Below are 18,404 nucleotides of genomic sequence, written 5' to 3'. Positions count from 1 at the left end.
GGCTGCACGATGCCCTTGCGCAGCAGTCGCTTGAGGATCGGCGCGGCCACGGGGCCCTTCTGCTGGCCTGTGGCGGCGTCCAGGTACAGCCAGCGCTCGGCATCGGGCGTCGCCATGGTGCGCTGGTCGCGGAGCTCCCGTTGATGTGAGCTGCTCGTGATTGGGGAGATGTGATTGGATGAAACAACAACGGTAATTTTGACGAATGAAAACGCACACGAAATGGGTACGTTATCAGAGATATGGCTACATTGTGTCGTTGCGTTATGGCGGACTCGAAGACGGTGACGTCCCATTCCAGTGAGGAGCCAGGACGCGGCGACTTTGTGGAGGTCGGGTATGCGCCGCTGGACAACCAGAGAGCTGTGGAGCTGGTGATGCACCCGAGTGCTGGCGCCATCTCGACGTTCGTGGGCACTACGCGCGACAACTTCCAAGGTTTGTTACAAGGGTCATTGCATTGCATTGCATTGCACTGTACAATACTATCGTGATGGCAAGAGCTGATGATGTTGATGTTGCAGGGAAGAAGGTGGTGCGGCTGGAGTATGAGGGTTACACGCCGATGGCGGTGTCGGAGCTGCGCAAGATCTGCGTCACGATCCGCGAGAAGTGGCCTGAGGTTGTGGGGGTCGCTCTGTTCCATCGGCTGGGCGTTGTGGAGGTGGCGGAGGCCAGTGTCATCGTGGCTGTGAGCTCGCCGCATCGACGAGAAGCGCTGGAAGCTTGCGCCTTTGCGATTGATACACTCAAGGCCACGGTCCCCATTTGGAAGAGTGAACAGTACGAAGGGGACACGAGAGTGTGGAAGGAGAACGTGGAGTGGAAAGATGGAGCTGCTGCCAGGTCCTCTTGCTGCGGAAGCAAGCGCGTCATGGTCCCTGTCGACGACAAATGATTTCCAGTTGAGATGGATACATCGTCAAGGTAGTCGAGTAGATGACCACTAAATTTAGCGGTTGAAGGCGGCATCTTTCGCCATCGCTGTGAGCGACTCGTCACAATGGGTGCTGTCCGTGGAGTCGAGCCTCGGCGACTGGCGCTGCGATACGAGCCCCCGGGAATTATTGTGGAGTACGTCTACCAGAGCAACGCGGGAAGGCAGCTCTACCACCATGAAATTGACTTAAAAGCGGAACTGTCGCTAAGCTCGGGCAGGTTAAGTGTAAGCAGGCACCATACCACAACAACAAATCCATCGTTTGTGTTGTAATTTTTGTCTGCATGAATACTTTCACGATGCCACTAGGAATATCGTATCGAAGGACTCGTCCACGACATCATCAAGCAGCACGATGAGGTTATAGGAGGCAGCAAGGTTTCGTCGACGCAGGTACAGTAGAGCGAGTCTACTGTCGTAGCTCACTCAAGACGACTTACATCTTCTCGTTGCAGCTTGTCCGCTTGGTGCGAAAGTTAGTCGATCACCAGCGCACACCAGCAGAGGTCGCTTCGCCAGCCCCAGCAAAGCTACCACAAGCCGACTACAACCGCGTCTCCGAGACGCAGCTCAAGCAAGTGAAGCAGAAGATGGACCTGGTCTTCGAGCAGAACATCATCCGTCCCGACCAGGAGGGCTACCAATACGACAAGCAGGTCGATTTCCAGGCAGCGACAGAAGCTTCCGACTGGGACGACTGACAAGAAAGTAAGAACCACACACACACCACGCTTCTTGCATAACAGTCATTAAAATAAACTGGATAATAGCAGATTACAGAGTAACAGCGGTCAGGACACGAAGCCTCCTAGTCCACACTAGCGCTGTCCATCGGCCGCCATTCGGTCGCTTCGTTCTCCAGGCTGTTCCGGGGGCTTACACGCCCTTCTTGCGCAGCTGGTGGAAGTGCACGAACTTGGACTTCCGCTTCTTGGGCTTCTTCTTGTCCTTCTTGGCCTTCTTGGCGGCGTCGGCCATGTTGGCGTCGGCCTCCTGGTTCAGCAGCGCGGCCTCGGCCTCGGCGGGCGTCTGCTCCTTGACCACGCCCGTGATCTCGCTGCTGGCCACGGGCACCGAGGCGCCCATGAGCTTCTTGAGACTGGCTACCGACTTGCCCGTGCCCTGCGCGGCGATGGCCTTCTTGAGGTTCTCCTGGATCTTGGCCTCCTGCACGGCCTGGTGCGGCACGCCGATGCGCTTGCGCAGCTCCGTGCGGAACTTTCGCTTGATCTTGGAGCGCAGACTCTTGGCCATCGTGCTGGTCGTGCGAGCGTGGAGCTGGTGACGGGGGTGCGGCAACTCGGGGCAACTTCGACGGTGAGTGCAGAGGCAGCAGAGCCCAAGCGCTTTGGTGCCAGTGGCCAATCAACCCGGAGCAGAATCGGATTGGACGATATTGGAGAATGATAATGGATTTGATTGGTTAATAACTACGAGTCTGCGACGTGTGAGGGTCGAGCTTCAAGCACAGGTTGCTGCTGCTGCAGCAGCGAGTACTGCGAGTGCCCTGATGCATTGCACACTCTATCTAAGCAGGCTCAAGCATATTAATATTCATCTAGCATCAAGCTCGAGTGCAAAGTCCGGCATGAATTGCTGTATTTGTCTTGAAGTTGTGACGGTATGAGAATCTTATTGAAGTGCCAGCCTCTGCCAGTTCCTGGGGGGTTTCTTGCCTAGAACCATCAGGAAGGATAAACGCATCGACGGACAATTAGCATCGCAAGTATTTATTTATCATGCGTGTTCTTTATGAGCTCAAAGCCCAGCAGCAACACCCAGGCAACCTCTGCCACTACCAAACGTCATATCCCTTATGTTGCTGCATCAAAACCAAATGATTAGATGAAGGCGAAACGGCTGCTTCGAGCTGAGGCTCAAAGTTCAACACCAGCACCACTACCAAGCTGCCATTTGCCAAGCTTCCTCCTCTCCGCCATGTTCTCGCTCGCCCGCCGCGTGGCCACCAGCGCCAAGAGCAGCTCGCGCCGCCTCTCATCCTCGCTCGGCTATTTCCCGGGCACGGAGATGCCCTTCGTGCCCGACGTGGTCTTCCGCGACCCTCGGGACGACGACCCGATCCCGTGCTTCCGCAGTACGTCAGAGGACGCAACTCTGCGTAGTTGCCCCAATTCTAACGCAACTTTGCTGCTTACTGCTGCAGTCCTAAACGAAGATGGAGACGTCGTGGAGGGAGCCACGGACCCGCAGCTGAGCCAGAGCCTCTGCACGCAGATCTACAGCCAAATGATCCGCCTCAACGTACGAATTGCTCGAAGTTTTAGAGAGAAGTCCACGCTAACCTTTAGGGGGCTGACGGTAACGATGTTCTTTGGTGCAGACCATGGACAACATTTTCTACGACGCGCAGCGCCAGGGCCGCATCTCCTTCTACATGACGTCGTACGGCGAGGAAGCCATCTCGTTCGGCAGTGCGTCGGCGCTGCGGCTCAGTGACATGGTCTTCGCGCAGTACCGTGAGCCCGGAGTGCTCATGTGGCGCGGCTTCACGCTGCAGAACTTCGCCGACCAGTGCTTCAGCAACAAGGACGGACACGGCAAGGGCCGGCAGATGCCCGTGCACTACGGCTCCAAGAACCTCAACCACCAGACCATCTCGTCCCCCTTGGCCACGCAGCTGCCCCAGGTAAGTTATTCTCAAAAGCACATCTGCCACGTTAATACTGACAGTTCATCTGGATTTGTGCAGGCTGCGGGTGCTGCGTACGCGTTCAAGTTGGCCAAAGAGGACCGTATCTCCGTCTGCTACTTCGGTGAGGGCGCCGCTAGCGAGGGCGACTTCCACGCTGCATTGAATTTTGCGGCTACGAAGGACTGCCCCATTCTCTTCTTCGTGCGCAACAACGGCTTTGCCATCAGTACCCCCACGGCTGAGCAGTTCCGGGGAGACGGCATCGCGTCGCGAGGCAGTGGATACGGCATTCCCATCATGCGCGTGGATGGCAATGACTTCCTCGCTGTCCACGAGGCCACTCGTCGTGCGCGTGAGTTCATTCTGAGGGAGAATCGACCCGTGCTGATTGAGGCCATGTCCTATCGCCAAGGCCACCACTCGACGTCGGACGACTCCACCCAGTACCGTCCGGTGGCGGAGATCAAGCACTGGAAGGAGACCTGCGACCCGATTGAGCGCACCAAGCGCTATCTGCTGGTAAGTGATTGGTGATGTTGTGTGTGTCGGAGTTCCTACTTCTAACAAAACCTTTGGATATCTTTACAGAAACGCGGATGGCTGAGTGAGGAGCAGGACCGTCACATGCAAGACAACGAGCGGACAAACGTGCTTGCTGCGCTGCAGCAGGCCGAAACCAAGGAGCGGCCATCGCTCGAGACGATGTTCGAAGACGTTTACGATGTCAAGACGCCGCACCTGCTGGTATGATTCAACTTGCTTGTTTGCCGAGGGTGTTTTGGATAGAGGAACTCATAGGAATTGTTTGACAAACACAACAGGAGCAAGAGCGCGAGATGCTGGAGCACGTGGCAAAGTACCCTGACTACTACACCGAAGCACACTAGACAGATTCCGCATCAAAACACAAACAGCTTCGTACCACCATTCGTACCATCATCCGTTCGCAATAACGTTCAACACATTTGTACGACCCTAACACTGGTTTCAAAGCGGTTCTTAAGCTTACACTACGCCGGACCGAGTTTTACCGTGGTGCACCCGCTAGCTTCTCGGCACAGTTTCGGGCGCATCGGCCAGGAAGCGAGCGACAAGCCGAACACGAATTCCTCGGACGAAGCTGCTACGGCTTGTTTGACGTCAATGTAGAGTGATCGCAGTGCCATCTCAGCCAGTTCGTCTTCGTCTCCTCCAGTGAGATCTTTCTTGCCACTACGCGCAGCCACGACGAAGCAAACGTTTGAATTTCCCGAGCGAAGGGCGCTTATGGCATCATTCACAAGCCCTTCCCGATAGATTTCATCTTCGAATACCCGACGACAGTACTCAACATGAACTGCGTGAGGAAGATCCACCGACTTTACCAGAGCTTTTACGACAGGTGAAGAACGTCTTTCAACTTGAGGTTCAATGGGAGATTGCTCTGCACTTTCATCATTGCTGTCGCTCCTTTCGGCCACCTTTGCCAGCTCTTGCTGAAGTGAAATCGAGTTGTACCCCTGTTTGGTGGTAGCAGAATTTTCATGTTGTTCGAGGATGGTGTCATTAAGCTGGCGTTCAAGAGGTTTGAGCGTCAAGTTTTGCCACATTGCTTCAATTCGGTTAACCCCATTCCATTCAGGAAAAATATCATCATGTTTTGAGCCGAACGAGGCCGCCGTCGCTGCCTGGTAGCTTTCAGGAAATTGAGCTTTGCTTGTCGCTTTGGTCGAAAGGGAAGATGGAGCGTGCTCAGCTAGCATTTCTTCCATCGCAGCGATCTCCTTGACGTAACTTGGTGTTTTCGTGATAGGTTCATGGTCCTCTGTGCGCTTGCTCGGACTCTTCTCTTGAGCATCGGGAGTTGAAGCTTCATAAACAGAAGTTGAGGTAGTTAGATTCGATACCGACGGTATTCTAAAGTCACGGTTGAGAGAAGGGAGCTTTCGAGGATGTAGCATGATTTGGTCGGTATGCTCGTGATTCGAAGCCTCGGAAAGGGTAGGCTTCCTCAAATGCCGGACAGGAGTTGGTGTTGCTTTCGGTGCTTCCACTGTCTCTATCCATTGCTGCCGAAGCGTATGATATCGCCGGAGGCATGCACTACAAAGTGGTTGAGACTCGTACAGCTGACTACGATCCCTTTTCGGAAGGCGGTGCTGTAAGTGAAAGGACAAGGCGGAGTGGAATTCCGTGAAGCCTCCAGCTAAACTCATATCCTGCTGGCGAACAAAGTCGTCGTAGAACTCGCAGCTCCGCAAGACCTTCTTAGTTAGATATCCGCTCGGTTCCTTATCGTCGTCGATGTCTTCATCATATAATTGGTTCACAGGCTCTGACAGGCCTTTTCCACAGCTCTTGGAGCAGTAGCGTCCAGCACAGCGCCATTTTTTCCACTGTGGAGTAGGAGCCATGCCGGCTCCAAACTGAGTTGGTGCTGATAAAGTTCGCGAGAGACCTCTCGGAGTAGCTTTAGACGGCAACGGTGTGGCAGATGCAGGACGAACAGAAGCAAGTGTGAAGGCCTTCACCTGTAGTAACCACCAATTGCCAGTAGTATCTTGCAGCAGATCTAGCACCAGTTCATTAAACCGAAGTCGCACAGCCTTCTCCAATGATATCGCACACATCGAAGCCAGAAGTCGGGGCTCGGGCCACGCCTGATCGATGTTGCACTTGACAAGCTGGCAGTCCGTACTACCTGAATATGTGACTGCTGAAGAACAGTCAGTAGAATCTCCACCTGTAATGATCCAAATAGTTGACGAGTTTTTATCGCGCTTGCGAGAAGCACAGCGTGTTATCCAAGCTTTCCGTTCTACCGGGGGAGCAGTGTTTGTGGCGGATGCACTGCTTGATGCTCCTTTGAACGGAATATACTTTTGGATAGCGAATAAATCCGTGTCTACATTCGGGCTCGCGTCATCGGCATCTGAGTATTTTACCCAAAGCTCGTCCATTGCTTCCCCGACTTCCTGTCGAGAACGTAAAATTCTAATCTCGTTGCTTCGAGACTCAAAGTCCTCGGCACATTTCGTCACTGCACAAACTTCAGCTGATGAATTCGACACGATATCAAGCAGCGTGTCTCGATGCTCTTGCCAGTCAGAGGCCCTCGAGTACAACCGACAATGTAAGACGAATGACGCTGTTTCATCCACGACTTCGAGTCCTTGCTCCTGATTTTGGTTTTGCTCCTGGCAAAACAACAGAGCGACACCCAAACGATTGCGTCGGACCGGAACGCGAAGTAGAGTTGGGGCCACTTGTATGGGAAAACCGGCTAATTCAGCTGAAACAACACCGTCGGAGCTATTCGGTCCTTGTGGTACTTTCTGGAGAATGAAGCGCACAAGTTGCTGGAAGAAAGCAAGGCCAGGTCGCCATGAGGGATGCTGTGCGTACTGAAACGAAGAGAAATTAGCTTCATCCACGAGCGTTTGGTGTCGCCGACTCTGCGAGTCGTGAAGGACTTGCTTATCAACTGGGGTGTATCGCTGCGACGACAACGCTGGAAGTTTAGCTCGTTCAGCCTACACAACCGATAATTAGCGTCTTAACTGCACAGTCTGCGAAACAGTAACATCTCCGTCACCTTTTTCAGCGCGACGTCTTTGAGAGCACTAGCTGCAGTATGTTGCTGAGCGTGTCGCAATCGTTGAGCTCGTCGCGCTCGTCCACCGCCGGTGTTCTTCTTACTGCCGAGCTTTCGCAACAACTTCTCGGGTTTATCATCGTACAGATCCTTGAGCCACACCCGATACGCGTCCTTCAGCTCGTCACTCTGGAGCTTGGCGCTCGCTCGGGTAGCCGCCGTCATGAGGAACGCACTATAGCTATCTCCAGTCGTGGCATTCGCAAAAACACACTATTTTTACAGGAGGCATGGGATGTTCATGCTAAAGTCTCGATGAAATGCAAGCCGAGCGTTCGTATTGATGAGAGCAATCGGCAGTAATGGCCCTACCACCTCCATCTAGCTTGCTACTGTAGCTCTATAGCTATTACAGCAGCCAGTCGTAGTTGTCAATTTGGAACTGCGTGAGCGACGTGATGACCTCGTCCGCCTTGCCAAAGAGTTCGACCCTCTGGGCCTCATCCGTGTGGATGCGCACGTCGGGGATCGCGATGCTGTGCATGCCCGCCGCGTTCGCAGCCGTGTAACCGTTCACCGAGTCCTCGAACACGATGCAGTGCGGCGCCTGGTCGCCGTCCTCGCCCTCCTTGAGGCCAAAGAGGCGCTGGCTAGCGGTGCGGAAAATGTCGGGCGCGGGCTTGCCGCGCTTCACCGCGGGGTCGTCGCCGCACACGATGGTGGAGAAGTACGAGAAGAGCTTGGGATGGTGCTTGATCTTGGCGTCCACGACGCTGCGGCTGTTGGACGTGGCCAGCGCGATGGGGACGCCCCGCGCGTGCAGGGTGCTGAGCACCTCGACGCCGCCTGGGAGCTCCTCGACGCGGTCCGACATGTCCCGCATGCGCTCGGCCCACTGCTCGAACATCTCGTTGGGCGTGATGTCCGCCTCGGTGAGACCGGCGGCGGTGATGGCCATGCTGGTCCACTCGACGGCGGGGCGGCCCAGGATGGCCTTGTGCATGGCCATGGTGAACTCCTTGCCGAACTGGCGCACGACGCCGTCGATGGCCACGCGGCTGAGCTCCTCCGTGTCCAGCAGCGTGCCGTCCATGTCGAAGATGGCGCCGCGCACGGCGGGCTTGGGCGCTGCGGCGCTGGCGCTGGTCATGGCTGCAGGTGTGTGCTTGTGAGACTGCTAAACGCGGAGTGACGTACTGCACGGTACTGCAGCGGGTGACCGTTTCTGAAGTTGTCGATACGTTTCGAGTCGCAAGTCGCGATTATGCAGCAATACAAAAACCAAGTGTAAGGTGGGAATGATGGTTGCATTTCGGTTTTGTAGCCATTTTGGTGGACGGACAAGATTCGGCTTTTGATGTTGCTGCTGCTAGGCTGCGTGAGCATTGATAAGGCCTATTATCCATCACCACGAGCTTGCTAGGTGAGGCTGCGACGAAATCAAGCGAGATCACTCGAGCTCGTCCTCGGCGACCTCCTGCCGCTCGGTCTCCTCTTCAACGTTGTAAATGTGCTCGGCCATCTGCCAGACATGCAGGATGTTGTCTTCGGCAACGGAGGCCACGACCCACGGCTCGGTCGGGTGCCACGAGAAGTCCAAGACCTTGGAGGTGTGGCCGGCGTGGATGAACAGCAACTCCGAAGGGCCGTCCTGCGAGTCATCGGGGGTCTGCTCTTCGCCAATCTACAGCAAAGCACCAACGGGCAACGAGTTAGTTGCCTAGGTGTTTCTTCATGCAGGCAGTCAACTGAAGCCCATGCTTACCTTGGCGAGGTCCCAGATGTGCAGTCGGCGGTCGGCGGAGCACGAACCGAGGACACCGTCGTGGTGAGGAGACCACTGGAGCTGGTAGATCTCGTCTCCGTGGCCTTCCAGAGAGTGCAGCTTGGTCTTCAGCCTGCGCAGGTCCCACAGATTCACCACTTTATCCGACGAGCCTGTCGCCACGAGGTACTCACTGGACGGACTGAAGGCGAGGCAGTTAACCTCTGCCGAGTGGGCCTGGACGGTCGCGGCGGGCTTGTCGTAGCTCTCCGATCGCGTGTCCCAACTGTATCGATCGATCAAAACAAACACACACTTAGCACGGGTACGTACATAGCTCCAAGGTCCAACCCAAGCAGACAACGTACAGCAGCATGTTATTGTCGTCGCCTACGGATCCGAAGATCTTGGGGTGATGCCTGTGCCACGCCACGTCTTCAATCACATCGGTGTGGCCTGTGTACTTGTGCAGCGGCTGCACGTTCTTGCCGGCGTTGCGAATATCCCACTCGCAGATGATAGCGTCGTCCGAGCCCGACACGAGGTGGAAGGCCTCGTGCGGATCCCAGCAGAGACCGTACCCTTCCTTGTCATGACCCAACAGACAAAAGTCCGGGTCACAGCTCGAATCTTCGGGGTCGGACTTTCGTTTGGAAATGTCAAACACGTGCACCTCAGCTTGGGGCGTCTTGGTGGCTACGATAAACTCGTCCGAGGGCATGCAGCGAGCTCGATTCACCTCTCCGTCGTGGTTAATGCGCAGGGAAGTCTTGATCTTGCGTTTAGCGGCATTATTGTAGTCACCCAGCTCTAATCAACCCCACAACAAGAACAGTTAGCAACTGAGCTACACTGTAGCAGACATTTGTCCTTCGTCAGTCACCTTGGGTATCCTCGTTCAACTTGGGTGTATCGCGCTTCTTATCAAGTGGTAACCCCACTTTCGCCTTCAAGAGCTGGTTCTGCTCAGCCCCCGATGTGTTCGTGCCCAAGAGCAGTTCATACACGGAGAAGTCGGACTCCGTCGTGCTGTCCAATGCATAACACCAATTAAAAAATCCCCATTGGATCATCATCACTACGAGAACTGTAGCAATGACAGCAATTTAACCAGGTAACAGCAACGTACGTCGAGGACAGCCACTGCACAGTAAGCGACGGCCAGTCGAGCGAGTGGGTTATCACGACGTCGTACAGGAACGGCGTGTTTTTCTTCCAGGCCCTGTACTCGTCGCTCTCCAGCCGCGTGTCGGGCTCCTCTTCCTCGCCTTCAGCGTTCTCTGCGTCGGTGGGGGCGGCGGGCGTCTCGTCCTCCTCCATCGGAACGGGGTCCTCGTGCTCGTGCTCAGCGACGTCCGTCACCGCGGACGGGGGCGAGCGGGACATGGCGTTTGGATGGCTGCGGGATACGCTGGACACGGCTATTCGTTGGCTAAATTGACTCGGTGATTGGCAGTTGGTTGTCGATTGTTGAGTTCTACCCACGACGTGGAAGCAGAACTCTTCTGCTTTGACTGTAGGCTACACAACTGCAGTAGAGCGAACAATGCTTCGGTCTAGTGGTAAATTCATTAATCAGTGACGAGCCGCGTTAAATACTAGCGGCTGTGCTGTATCAATAGCTGCGTGGCCCTAGGTGGCCAGATTACTCGAGGTCTTCCTCGGCGACCTCGGCCTGCTCCGTCTCCTCGTCTTCCTCGTTGTAAATGTTCTCGGCCATCTGCCAGATCTGCAGGACGTTGTCCTCGGCCACGGAGGCCACGACCCACGCGTCGTTGGGGTTCCACGAGAAGTCCGAGATCTTGGAAGTGTGGCCGCCGTGGATGAACAGCAGCTCAGGAGGACCGTCCTCAGCGTCTTCGGGCGATTGCTCGTCACCGATCTGTTGTTGTTCATAAAGCAAATAGTTAGCAAGAGAACGAGTACGGATATCAATAATAATGCGCGCGTCTTACCTTGCTGAGGTCCCACACGTGCATGCGGCGGTCAGCTGAGCACGAGCCCAGGATGGTCTCGTTGTGAGGAGACCACTGGATCTGGTAGACCTCGTCGTTGTGGCCCTCGAACGAGTGCAGCTTCGCCTTCATGTTACGCATGTCCCACAGGTTCACGTGCTTGTCGGCCGAGCCCGTCGCCACGAGGTACTCGCTGAACGGGCTGAAGGCAAGGCAGTTGACCTCGGCCGTGTGGGCGTACACCGTCGTCGCGGGCTTGTCGTAGCTCTCCGTGCGCATATCCCAGCTGCAACCAACAGAACAAAGTCAATCAGCACACGCACGGACGTCACACCAAGTCGCACCCAGTCAACGTACATGAGCAGCTTCTTGTCGTCGCCAACAGAGCCAAATATCTTGGTGTGGTGCATGTGCCACGCCACGTCCTCGATCACATCGCTGTGGCCGCTGTACTTGTGCAGCGGCTGCACCGTCTTGCCGGCGTTGCGGATGTCCCACTCGCAGATGATGGCGTCGTCCGAGCCCGAGATCAGATGGAAGGCCTCGTGCGGGTCCCAGCACAGGCCGTAGCCCTCCTTGGTGTGGCCCAGCAGACGGAAGTCCGGGTCCGAGCCCGAGTTCTCCTCGGGCTGCGACGGCCGCTTCGAGATGTCAAACACGTGCACCTCAGCGTGCGGCGTCTTGGTGGCCACGATCATCTCATCCGACGGCATGTAGCGCGCGCGGTTCACCTCGCCGTCGTGGTTGATGCGGATCTTGATGTCCACTTTGCCGGAGACGCCGCCGAAGCCGCCCAGCTCCTGGCTCTCCTCGTCGTACTTGCGCGCGTCGATCTCCGTGTCCTCCAGCGGCAGACGCACCTCCGCCACCATCAGGTGGTTCTGCTCGGCGCCCGACGTGTGCGTGCCCAGCAGCAGCTTGTGCACGGAGAAGTCGTCGCCAGCCGAGCTGCAAAAAACGTTAAAGAGCGGCATAACATTGTCAATTCCCGGCCAAAATGACTCGAACAACCACCAAAAGGTTGCAAATAACAAGGAGCGGATGGGTCTTACGTGTGCGAGTTGGGCAGCCACTGCACGCTGAGCGACGGCCACTCGAGCGCGTGCGTCATCACCAGGTCGTACAGGAACGGCGTGTTCTTCTTCCAGATCTTGTACTCCTCGTTGATGAGCTTCTCCTGCATGGCAGCGTCATTGGCGGCCGCGGGGTCAACTGCCGTGGTGGGGGCGGGCGCGGGCGGAGCAGCAGCAGCGGTCTCGAGGTGCTCGGAGGCGTCGGCCATTGTCGTCTTGGATTAGGCGGGGCGAGAGCGAAATTGGCGCGGACTTCGGATGGCCGTTGCAAGATAGACCAGAGTGGCTCTAGATTGTTATTGACCAATGAGACCTCATAATAGGTCAGTAATTGCACCAATCATCTCTTCGATTTTGTACCCTCATATCTGTTACTCACTCGATCTACTGACATGAAGCGAAGTGAGTAGCGAGATTCGAAGGCGGCGGCGGAGGCGGCGGCGTATGTTGTTGCTGTTGCTGCTGCTGACGGACTGCTATGGTTGTGTTTCTGCAGAGGTTCAACTGACTGTGGCGGGCTCGCTGCTGTTGCTGGCGCTCGTGGGCGTGATCGTGGCGTCGGCTGCGTACTCGACGCCATGGGGACTATTTGTTCGTGAGTGGCCAGCGGATACCTTGCGCTGAATTTGTGGTGCGCGGCGTTGGGCGGTATGGATATTTAGTGTTGCGTCGTCTTGGTATGATTGGGTAGTGTTCCCGTACGTGTTGCTGCCGATGACGGCGGCGATTTTCTCGACCTTGTCGGGAGGAGACGACCTCAGGTGGGCGCAAATTGCGGCTGTGGTGTGGATATTTGGAAGGAACTTAGTCGTTTGGTGTGTGCGGGGGTGTCTACGCAGTGCGTGGACGAGCTTCGGGTGTTTCTTCGAGGCCTTCCTCTGGATCACTGCGTTCGCCATCCCCTCCATCCTGTACCGAGTTGATGCGGTACGTTGGTTTGATGTGTGTTGGGATTTCCAACACGTTGGACGTGGGGGATCGAGAAAGCGCGCAGCTAATCTCTTGTTTTCTGCTGTTGCCGGCAAGTAGATTAACAGCTCTCAGCTCGGCTGGCTGTTTGCATCTAACGTGCTCGTGTTCGTAGCTTTCATGAGCTTGGCCTTGATTAACGCAGACTGAGCCTTGTTGTGCTGAGTCTGTTGGAAGTGTCAAGTACAAAGCATAGTGATGTGCAACTTTTGCTTATTCATGCTGCGCTCCTGCACCAGCAAACGTTCTGCTGGCTTAGATATCGGAGAAGACGTATTATGGCATTTCCCTGCTTTGACCACAAAAAAAGCGTATCATGTAGAATTGCGGATCGATGCTACATTATTAGACTTACACGCATCCTACAGACAACAACATACTGCTACCGCTGCCTCGCTCTATTGCACGGACGAGACCTTATGCACAGACTTCCTCCTCGGCGTCGGCGAAGTCGAGCACCCAGTAGTGCCTGTACCGCTTGGACGCGTCGTACTTGTAGCCCGGGCCGACGAACGGGAGGTCGCTGTAGATGAAGGAGTCCGAGTCCTCGGACCATATCGCGACCACCGTCTCGACGGAGCTGTAGCCCGCAGCCACGACCTCGGCCGATGCAGACACATTCAAGCTCTGCGCTGTGGCCCGGTCGGCGAGCTTGGATCCGTCGGAGCCAGTGGTGTCGACGAAGTTGTTCTGGGCCATGTCGTCAGCCAGCACTTGCGCCGCTCTCATGAGCTTCTCGTTGATGCAGACTGCGATGAGGCCCTTTTCGGCGCGCTTGCTGTTGACGGCCTCGAGTAGCTTTGCGCTGAAATCGGCCACCTGCAGCTCACGCTCGGCGGGGGCGCTGGCATTTGCTAGTCCGACGAATGCGAGAGCGAGAAGGGTTTTGGCACTGCTGATCATCATGTTGCTGCATGGTGCGAGACTGCAGCCGTTGGTTGGTGGGCGCTGGGTGAGCTGAGAAGGCAAATTGAAAGTGAGCCGTCATGAGCTCGACGGTCAGGGGCTCCACAGGTGTCCGTCCAAGCAGGCCGGACGTATATTTCAGACACCAGTCGGAACGAGATAGGCCATGACCGCACGTGGCATTCGTGTGGCTCTAGGATCGTCGAGCCATATAGAGTTGGTCTTATGCATGGGTCGGTCCACAAAGCCAGCAGCTAGCGCTTCTTACCGCGGCGCATACGGGTATCTGATCAGTGATTGGCTATCGAAGTTGAAGTCAAAGAGTATCGCGTTCGATGTTCCGTACATTGACGATTTGTGCTTCTGGTGCTCGGAATGATCCTTCCCTGCAGCGCTTTGCAAGCACGTTATCGACAAGCTCCTCGAAGGCTCGGGTCATATCTTCAATCATATTTCACTTCACTTCGTATTGGAGCGGGTGGGCTGGATGGACCCAATCCTTGAAGTATCTGTTGTAGCAACCCTCTTTGCTGTTGTCAAATTTTGACGTTCAAGCGTCCATGAAGCTTTGGTTCCTCCTTCGGTGGAGCGTACCGGGTAGATCCTTCGGGGTTGCAACTAACATGTAAGCCACACTGACATCTCGCCATTTTCATTGGCTCGCAAACGAGGTCGACTTCAACTTCGATAGCCGCCGCGGTAGAAGCGCTAGCTGCTGGCTTTGTGGACCGACCCATGCATAAGACCAACTCTATATGGCTCGACGATCCTAGAGCCACACGAATGCCACGTGCGGTCATGGCCTATCTCGTTCCGACTGGTGTCTGAAATATACGTCCGGCCTGCTTGGACGGACACCTGTGGAGCCCCTGATCGTCGAGCTCATGACGGCTCACTTTCAATTTGCCTTCTCAGCTCACCCAGCGCCCACCAACCAACGGCTGCAGTCTCGCACCATGCAGCAACATGATGATCAGCAGTGCCAAAACCCTTCTCGCTCTCGCATTCGTCGGACTAGCAAATGCCAGCGCCCCCGCCGAGCGTGAGCTGCAGGTGGCCGATTTCAGCGCAAAGCTACTCGAGGCCGTCAACAGCAAGCGCGCCGAAAAGGGCCTCATCGCAGTCTGCATCAACGAGAAGCTCATGAGAGCGGCGCAAGTGCTGGCTGACGACATGGCCCAGAACAACTTCGTCGACACCACTGGCTCCGACGGATCCAAGCTCGCCGACCGGGCCACAGCGCAGAGCTTGAATGTGTCTGCATCGGCCGAGGTCGTGGCTGCGGGCTACAGCTCCGTCGAGACGGTGGTCGCGATATGGTCCGAGGACTCGGACTCCTTCATCTACAGCGACCTCCCGTTCGTCGGCCCGGGCTACAAGTACGACGCGTCCAAGCGGTACAGGCACTACTGGGTGCTCGACTTCGCCGACGCCGAGGAGGAAGTCTGTGCATAAGGTCTCGTCCGTGCAATAGAGCGAGGCAGCGGTAGCAGTATGTTGTTGTCTGTAGGATGCGTGTAAGTCTAATAATGTAGCGTGCCGTGTATCGATCCGAGTGCTTAAAGTTGCCGCCACTACGACAAACCGTTGCTACAGCTTGCGGAGCTCGTAACTGCAGTGTTCGTGCGACCTGTTTACAAGACTCAAGAGCTTGTTTCGGTGCGCCGATCCTCTCCGCTGTCTCAAGCTCGACCAGGACCGCGGAGAGAGGCCCCGTCGATATTGGCCGGCGAAGTGCTGCTGGCTGAGGTCGCAGAATTTGGCCTGCAGCAGCGGCGAAGAAGGCGGCGCCGGAACGGATCCTGTAACGGAGCTCGGCCTGATATGAAAACGGATGCCACCAAGACAGGCTCGAAGCCACTGGCAACGGGCGTCGCCGAATGAAAGGCGGGCGGCGCAGCGCGCTGCTCTTGCAGCGCCCCAGCAAGCAGGAGTCCTGCTTCAACAAGACGGGCCGTCAGCAAAGCAGGTCAAGGGCTCGAGCAAACCCACCACTTGGCCTCAATAGACAGGCCGACCGGGTAGGGCACGCGGTAGCTGCGCCGCTGGCAGCGTGGCGGCAGCTCCGACAGCAGCTCCCCTCTCCGCGTGTGCAATGTTCGTGGCGCCACGCTGCATCGCGTTGCACACGAGCAGCCTAGCCTGCCTCACAGCGGGCCGAGGAGCTCGGAGGCGACCAAGGTGCGTCTCCTCCACTCCGAGTCCGACCAAGGCCACAAGAAGAAGTGCGCGTTCTAGATTGATCAACGCAGCTGTGGGGGATCAGGCTGCGGGCAATGAATTTCGGCAGGATGTGTTTGTTTGTTTGTTGCCCTGATTTCAAGAGCTCCGCCACATGAACACGAACGGCAACAACCGCCCAAAACGGCCCTCAAGTACCTTGAGCCTCCATGCCCGGCGTTGACAGGGCCGTAGTGAGCGCGTGCCAGGCCCAACACAAGCTGCAACCGCAGTTTCCTCTTCGCGCGCGTATCGTACTGTAGTGAAGTGCGAGCGGCTCGGTTAGCCTCATGTCATGTACTTGAATGGCGCTGACGGTATCCTTCATCACCGCAAAAAACGCTTGTAAACAAGCAGTCCAAATAAACGAATGCAAACGCCGGTTTAATGAATGAAGACCATCACAACTGATGGCAAGAATCCACGACGATAATGCTGCATCCACAGCAGCGCCATGGCAAAATCTGCCGAGGCGATCTCTCGTCGGAGATCCAGCAGCAAAAGTCCCCGCGCCGTCCGTCCGTCGCGTCGTTGATTGTCTGGTTGTTGTGCCGCACAACTTGTGCGGCGCGGCCTTTCGCGTCGTCCGGGCCGCCGTCCGTTTCTGACCCCGTCGCCGTCGCCCAGCTGCTCGCTCTTTCATTACCGAATCCGCCGCGAGAGCAGCAGCAGCCGTTCCTCCAGTCTCCTCTCCCAGCAGCAGCCCCTCCAATTCCCCTCGAGCGAGCATGAGCGAGTCGGACCTGAGCACCAGCAGCCGCGCGGCCGACATCACCGTGGGCGCCGCCGGCAAGGTCGGCGAGGGCGTCAACTCGTACTACGTGTACAAGGTCACGTCGGCCGAGGACGTGGTGGTGGAGCGCCGCTACTCGGACTTCCTGTGGCTGCACCACCAGCTCTCCAAGCAGTGCGCGGGCTACGTGATCCCGCCGCTGCCGGCCAAGGTCGTGGGCCTGCTGCAGGGGCCCGAGTTCCTCGAGCACCGGCGCGCGGGCCTCGAGCGCTTCCTGCGCAAGGTGGTGAACCACGACGAACTGCGCAACTCCAACTTCTTCCGCAGCTTCCTCGAGTGCTCCATCGTGGAGCTCACGGCGCTCAAGGCCGAGGCCCAGCGCGCCAACTCGGTCAACGCCACGTCCATGTCGTCCGTCGTGCAGCGCACACAGATGCTCAACAACTGGTGGGGCAAGACCTACCAGCGCATGGTGGAGAACGACACGCTCAACATCTTCGGCTCGCGCGGCAACGCCGAGGACGGCGAGACCAGTGGCGTGATCGAAGACCCCGAGTTCACCAAGGTGGCCAAGTACGTGGCCAAGCTGTACGCGCAGATCCAGTCGCTCAAGACTAAGGTGCGCGCCGCCAGCCACCAGAACAAACTGGCGGCCGGGGCCCACTGCGACCTCATCGAGTGCCTCAACTGGGTGGCCGACGCCGAGGAGGAGAACGCCGAGATGCCCACGTCCTACTACAGCGCGCTGCTGGCCATGCTGGACACGCGCGCGCGCCAGATGGACGCCGAGCTCGAGGCCTTCTCCGCCAGCGTGGACGACATCGCCCGCTGGGTCAAGGCCGTGCAGAACGCGCTGGACGTGCGCGAGGACCGCCGCTACCTGTACCAGGCGCAGCTCGCGGCGCACCGCAAGGCCGTGAACGGCGACGGCCCGGACTCGCCGTCCGCCACCAGGCTCAGCAACGCCCTCGTCGCGGCCAAGGACGAGTTCGAGCGCGTGCACGCGCGCGTGATGCGCGAGGTGGAGCGCTTCCGCGGCCAGAAGGCCGTGGAGCTCAAGAAGCTCTTTCTCGAGTTCGCGCAGCTGCAGCTGCGTAACTCCAAGGAGCTGGAGAAGATCGTGGCCCAGAGCGCCACGGAGCTCGAGACGCCGCTGCCGCCCAAGCTGCTGTACGCCGCGCAGACCCCCGCCAGCATGTTCGAGTCGCGCGACTCGTTCGGCCTGGACAAGAACGACGCCATTGGCGCCACCAAGTCCACGGCGTCGACCCAGTCCCCCACTGGCAGCAGCGGCGCCGACCACCTGTCCAAGGCGGAGGCGCCCGTGGCCGCCGAGACCTACTCGGACGTCCATATTTAAGCTCGCGCGGACCCCACAACTCCTGTATTGTGCACATATTCGTGTTTGTTCCTACTTCTCTCAGCGACGACGCAGGCGCCTTCGCCAGAGGTGCGCGGCTCATGCTGCGCACCGATCGCCGTGAATTCCTCGTCGCTGTAGCGCTGTACATAACTCAACTATCAATCCTATCAATTTGAGCGACCACCTCCAACCATTCGTGCAGTTCCTTTAGACCAGCAAAGCCTGCGTGCATGCGCTGACCCGCCTGCTTACG

General features: G+C 57.1%; 9 protein-coding genes across 9 annotated transcripts; 3 read left to right on the top strand and 6 right to left on the bottom strand.

The window, feature by feature from the left end:
- Positions 1–266: 266 nt before the first annotated feature.
- Positions 267–1,202, top strand: PHYSODRAFT_556917 (hypothetical protein; the record flags this gene model as incomplete). The annotated part of the gene is made up of 2 exons (XM_009521313.1): positions 267–438; positions 525–1,202. The coding sequence occupies 2 exons, from the start codon at positions 267–269 to the stop codon at positions 896–898; spliced, it is 546 nt and encodes a 181-aa protein (XP_009519608.1). The 3' UTR covers positions 899–1,202.
- Positions 1,203–1,816: 614 nt separating this feature from the next.
- Positions 1,817–2,194, bottom strand: PHYSODRAFT_480285 (hypothetical protein; the record flags this gene model as incomplete). The annotated part of the gene is made up of 1 exon (XM_009521312.1): positions 1,817–2,194. The coding sequence occupies one exon, from the start codon at positions 2,192–2,194 to the stop codon at positions 1,817–1,819; it is 378 nt and encodes a 125-aa protein (XP_009519607.1).
- A 655-nt stretch (positions 2,195–2,849) lies between these two features.
- PHYSODRAFT_556912 (hypothetical protein) lies at positions 2,850–4,480 on the top strand (the record flags this gene model as incomplete). The annotated part of the gene is made up of 6 exons (XM_009521311.1): positions 2,850–3,035; positions 3,105–3,202; positions 3,282–3,587; positions 3,651–4,112; positions 4,182–4,337; positions 4,415–4,480. The coding sequence occupies exons 1-6, from the start codon at positions 2,879–2,881 to the stop codon at positions 4,478–4,480; spliced, it is 1,245 nt and encodes a 414-aa protein (XP_009519606.1). The 5' UTR covers positions 2,850–2,878.
- A 123-nt stretch (positions 4,481–4,603) lies between these two features.
- On the bottom strand, positions 4,604–5,182 carry PHYSODRAFT_484568 (hypothetical protein; the record flags this gene model as incomplete). Its single annotated transcript, XM_009521310.1, has 3 exons — positions 4,604–4,759; positions 4,823–4,918; positions 5,054–5,182. The coding sequence occupies 3 exons, from the start codon at positions 5,180–5,182 to the stop codon at positions 4,604–4,606; spliced, it is 381 nt and encodes a 126-aa protein (XP_009519605.1).
- A 444-nt stretch (positions 5,183–5,626) lies between these two features.
- PHYSODRAFT_443619 (hypothetical protein) lies at positions 5,627–6,202 on the bottom strand (the record flags this gene model as incomplete). The annotated part of the gene is made up of 2 exons (XM_009521309.1): positions 5,627–5,855; positions 5,913–6,202. Coding segments are annotated over 2 exons (519 nt in total), but the record flags the coding sequence as incomplete, so codon positions are not given.
- Positions 6,203–7,576: 1,374 nt separating this feature from the next.
- Positions 7,577–10,252, bottom strand: PHYSODRAFT_556908 (hypothetical protein; the record flags this gene model as incomplete). Its single annotated transcript, XM_009521308.1, has 6 exons — positions 7,577–8,303; positions 8,622–8,851; positions 8,933–9,218; positions 9,301–9,742; positions 9,816–9,961; positions 10,062–10,252. 6 exons carry the CDS (start codon positions 10,250–10,252, stop codon positions 7,577–7,579), a joined length of 2,022 nt encoding a protein of 673 aa, XP_009519603.1.
- A 325-nt stretch (positions 10,253–10,577) lies between these two features.
- Positions 10,578–12,070, bottom strand: PHYSODRAFT_260120 (hypothetical protein; the record flags this gene model as incomplete). The annotated part of the gene is made up of 4 exons (XM_009521307.1): positions 10,578–10,814; positions 10,888–11,173; positions 11,245–11,835; positions 11,940–12,070. The coding sequence occupies 4 exons, from the start codon at positions 12,068–12,070 to the stop codon at positions 10,578–10,580; spliced, it is 1,245 nt and encodes a 414-aa protein (XP_009519602.1).
- Positions 12,071–12,796: 726 nt separating this feature from the next.
- PHYSODRAFT_284904 (hypothetical protein) lies at positions 12,797–16,806 on the bottom strand. The gene has a single exon (XM_009521306.1). The coding sequence runs from the start codon at positions 13,830–13,832 to the stop codon at positions 13,347–13,349; it is 486 nt and encodes a 161-aa protein (XP_009519601.1). The 5' UTR covers positions 13,833–16,806; the 3' UTR covers positions 12,797–13,346.
- Positions 16,784–18,148, top strand: PHYSODRAFT_556902 (hypothetical protein; the record flags this gene model as incomplete). The annotated part of the gene is made up of 1 exon (XM_009521305.1): positions 16,784–18,148. The coding sequence occupies one exon, from the start codon at positions 16,784–16,786 to the stop codon at positions 18,146–18,148; it is 1,365 nt and encodes a 454-aa protein (XP_009519600.1).
- Positions 18,149–18,404: the final 256 nt, after the last annotated feature.

The sequence above is a fragment of the Phytophthora sojae genome (genome assembly GCF_000149755.1).
Source record: "Phytophthora sojae unplaced genomic scaffold PHYSOscaffold_2, whole genome shotgun sequence".
In the NCBI taxonomy this organism is placed as follows: domain Eukaryota; phylum Oomycota; class Peronosporomycetes; order Peronosporales; family Peronosporaceae; genus Phytophthora; species Phytophthora sojae.
The sequence above is the reverse complement of the archived record's forward strand: the minus strand, read 5'-3'. Positions and strand labels throughout refer to the sequence as shown.

Bases quoted from the DNA above. Each gene is read 5' to 3' on its own strand.
- PHYSODRAFT_284904 (XM_009521306.1), bottom strand. From the start codon at position 13,832: ATGATCAGCAGTGCCAAAACCCTTCTCGCTCTCGCATTCGTCGGACTA.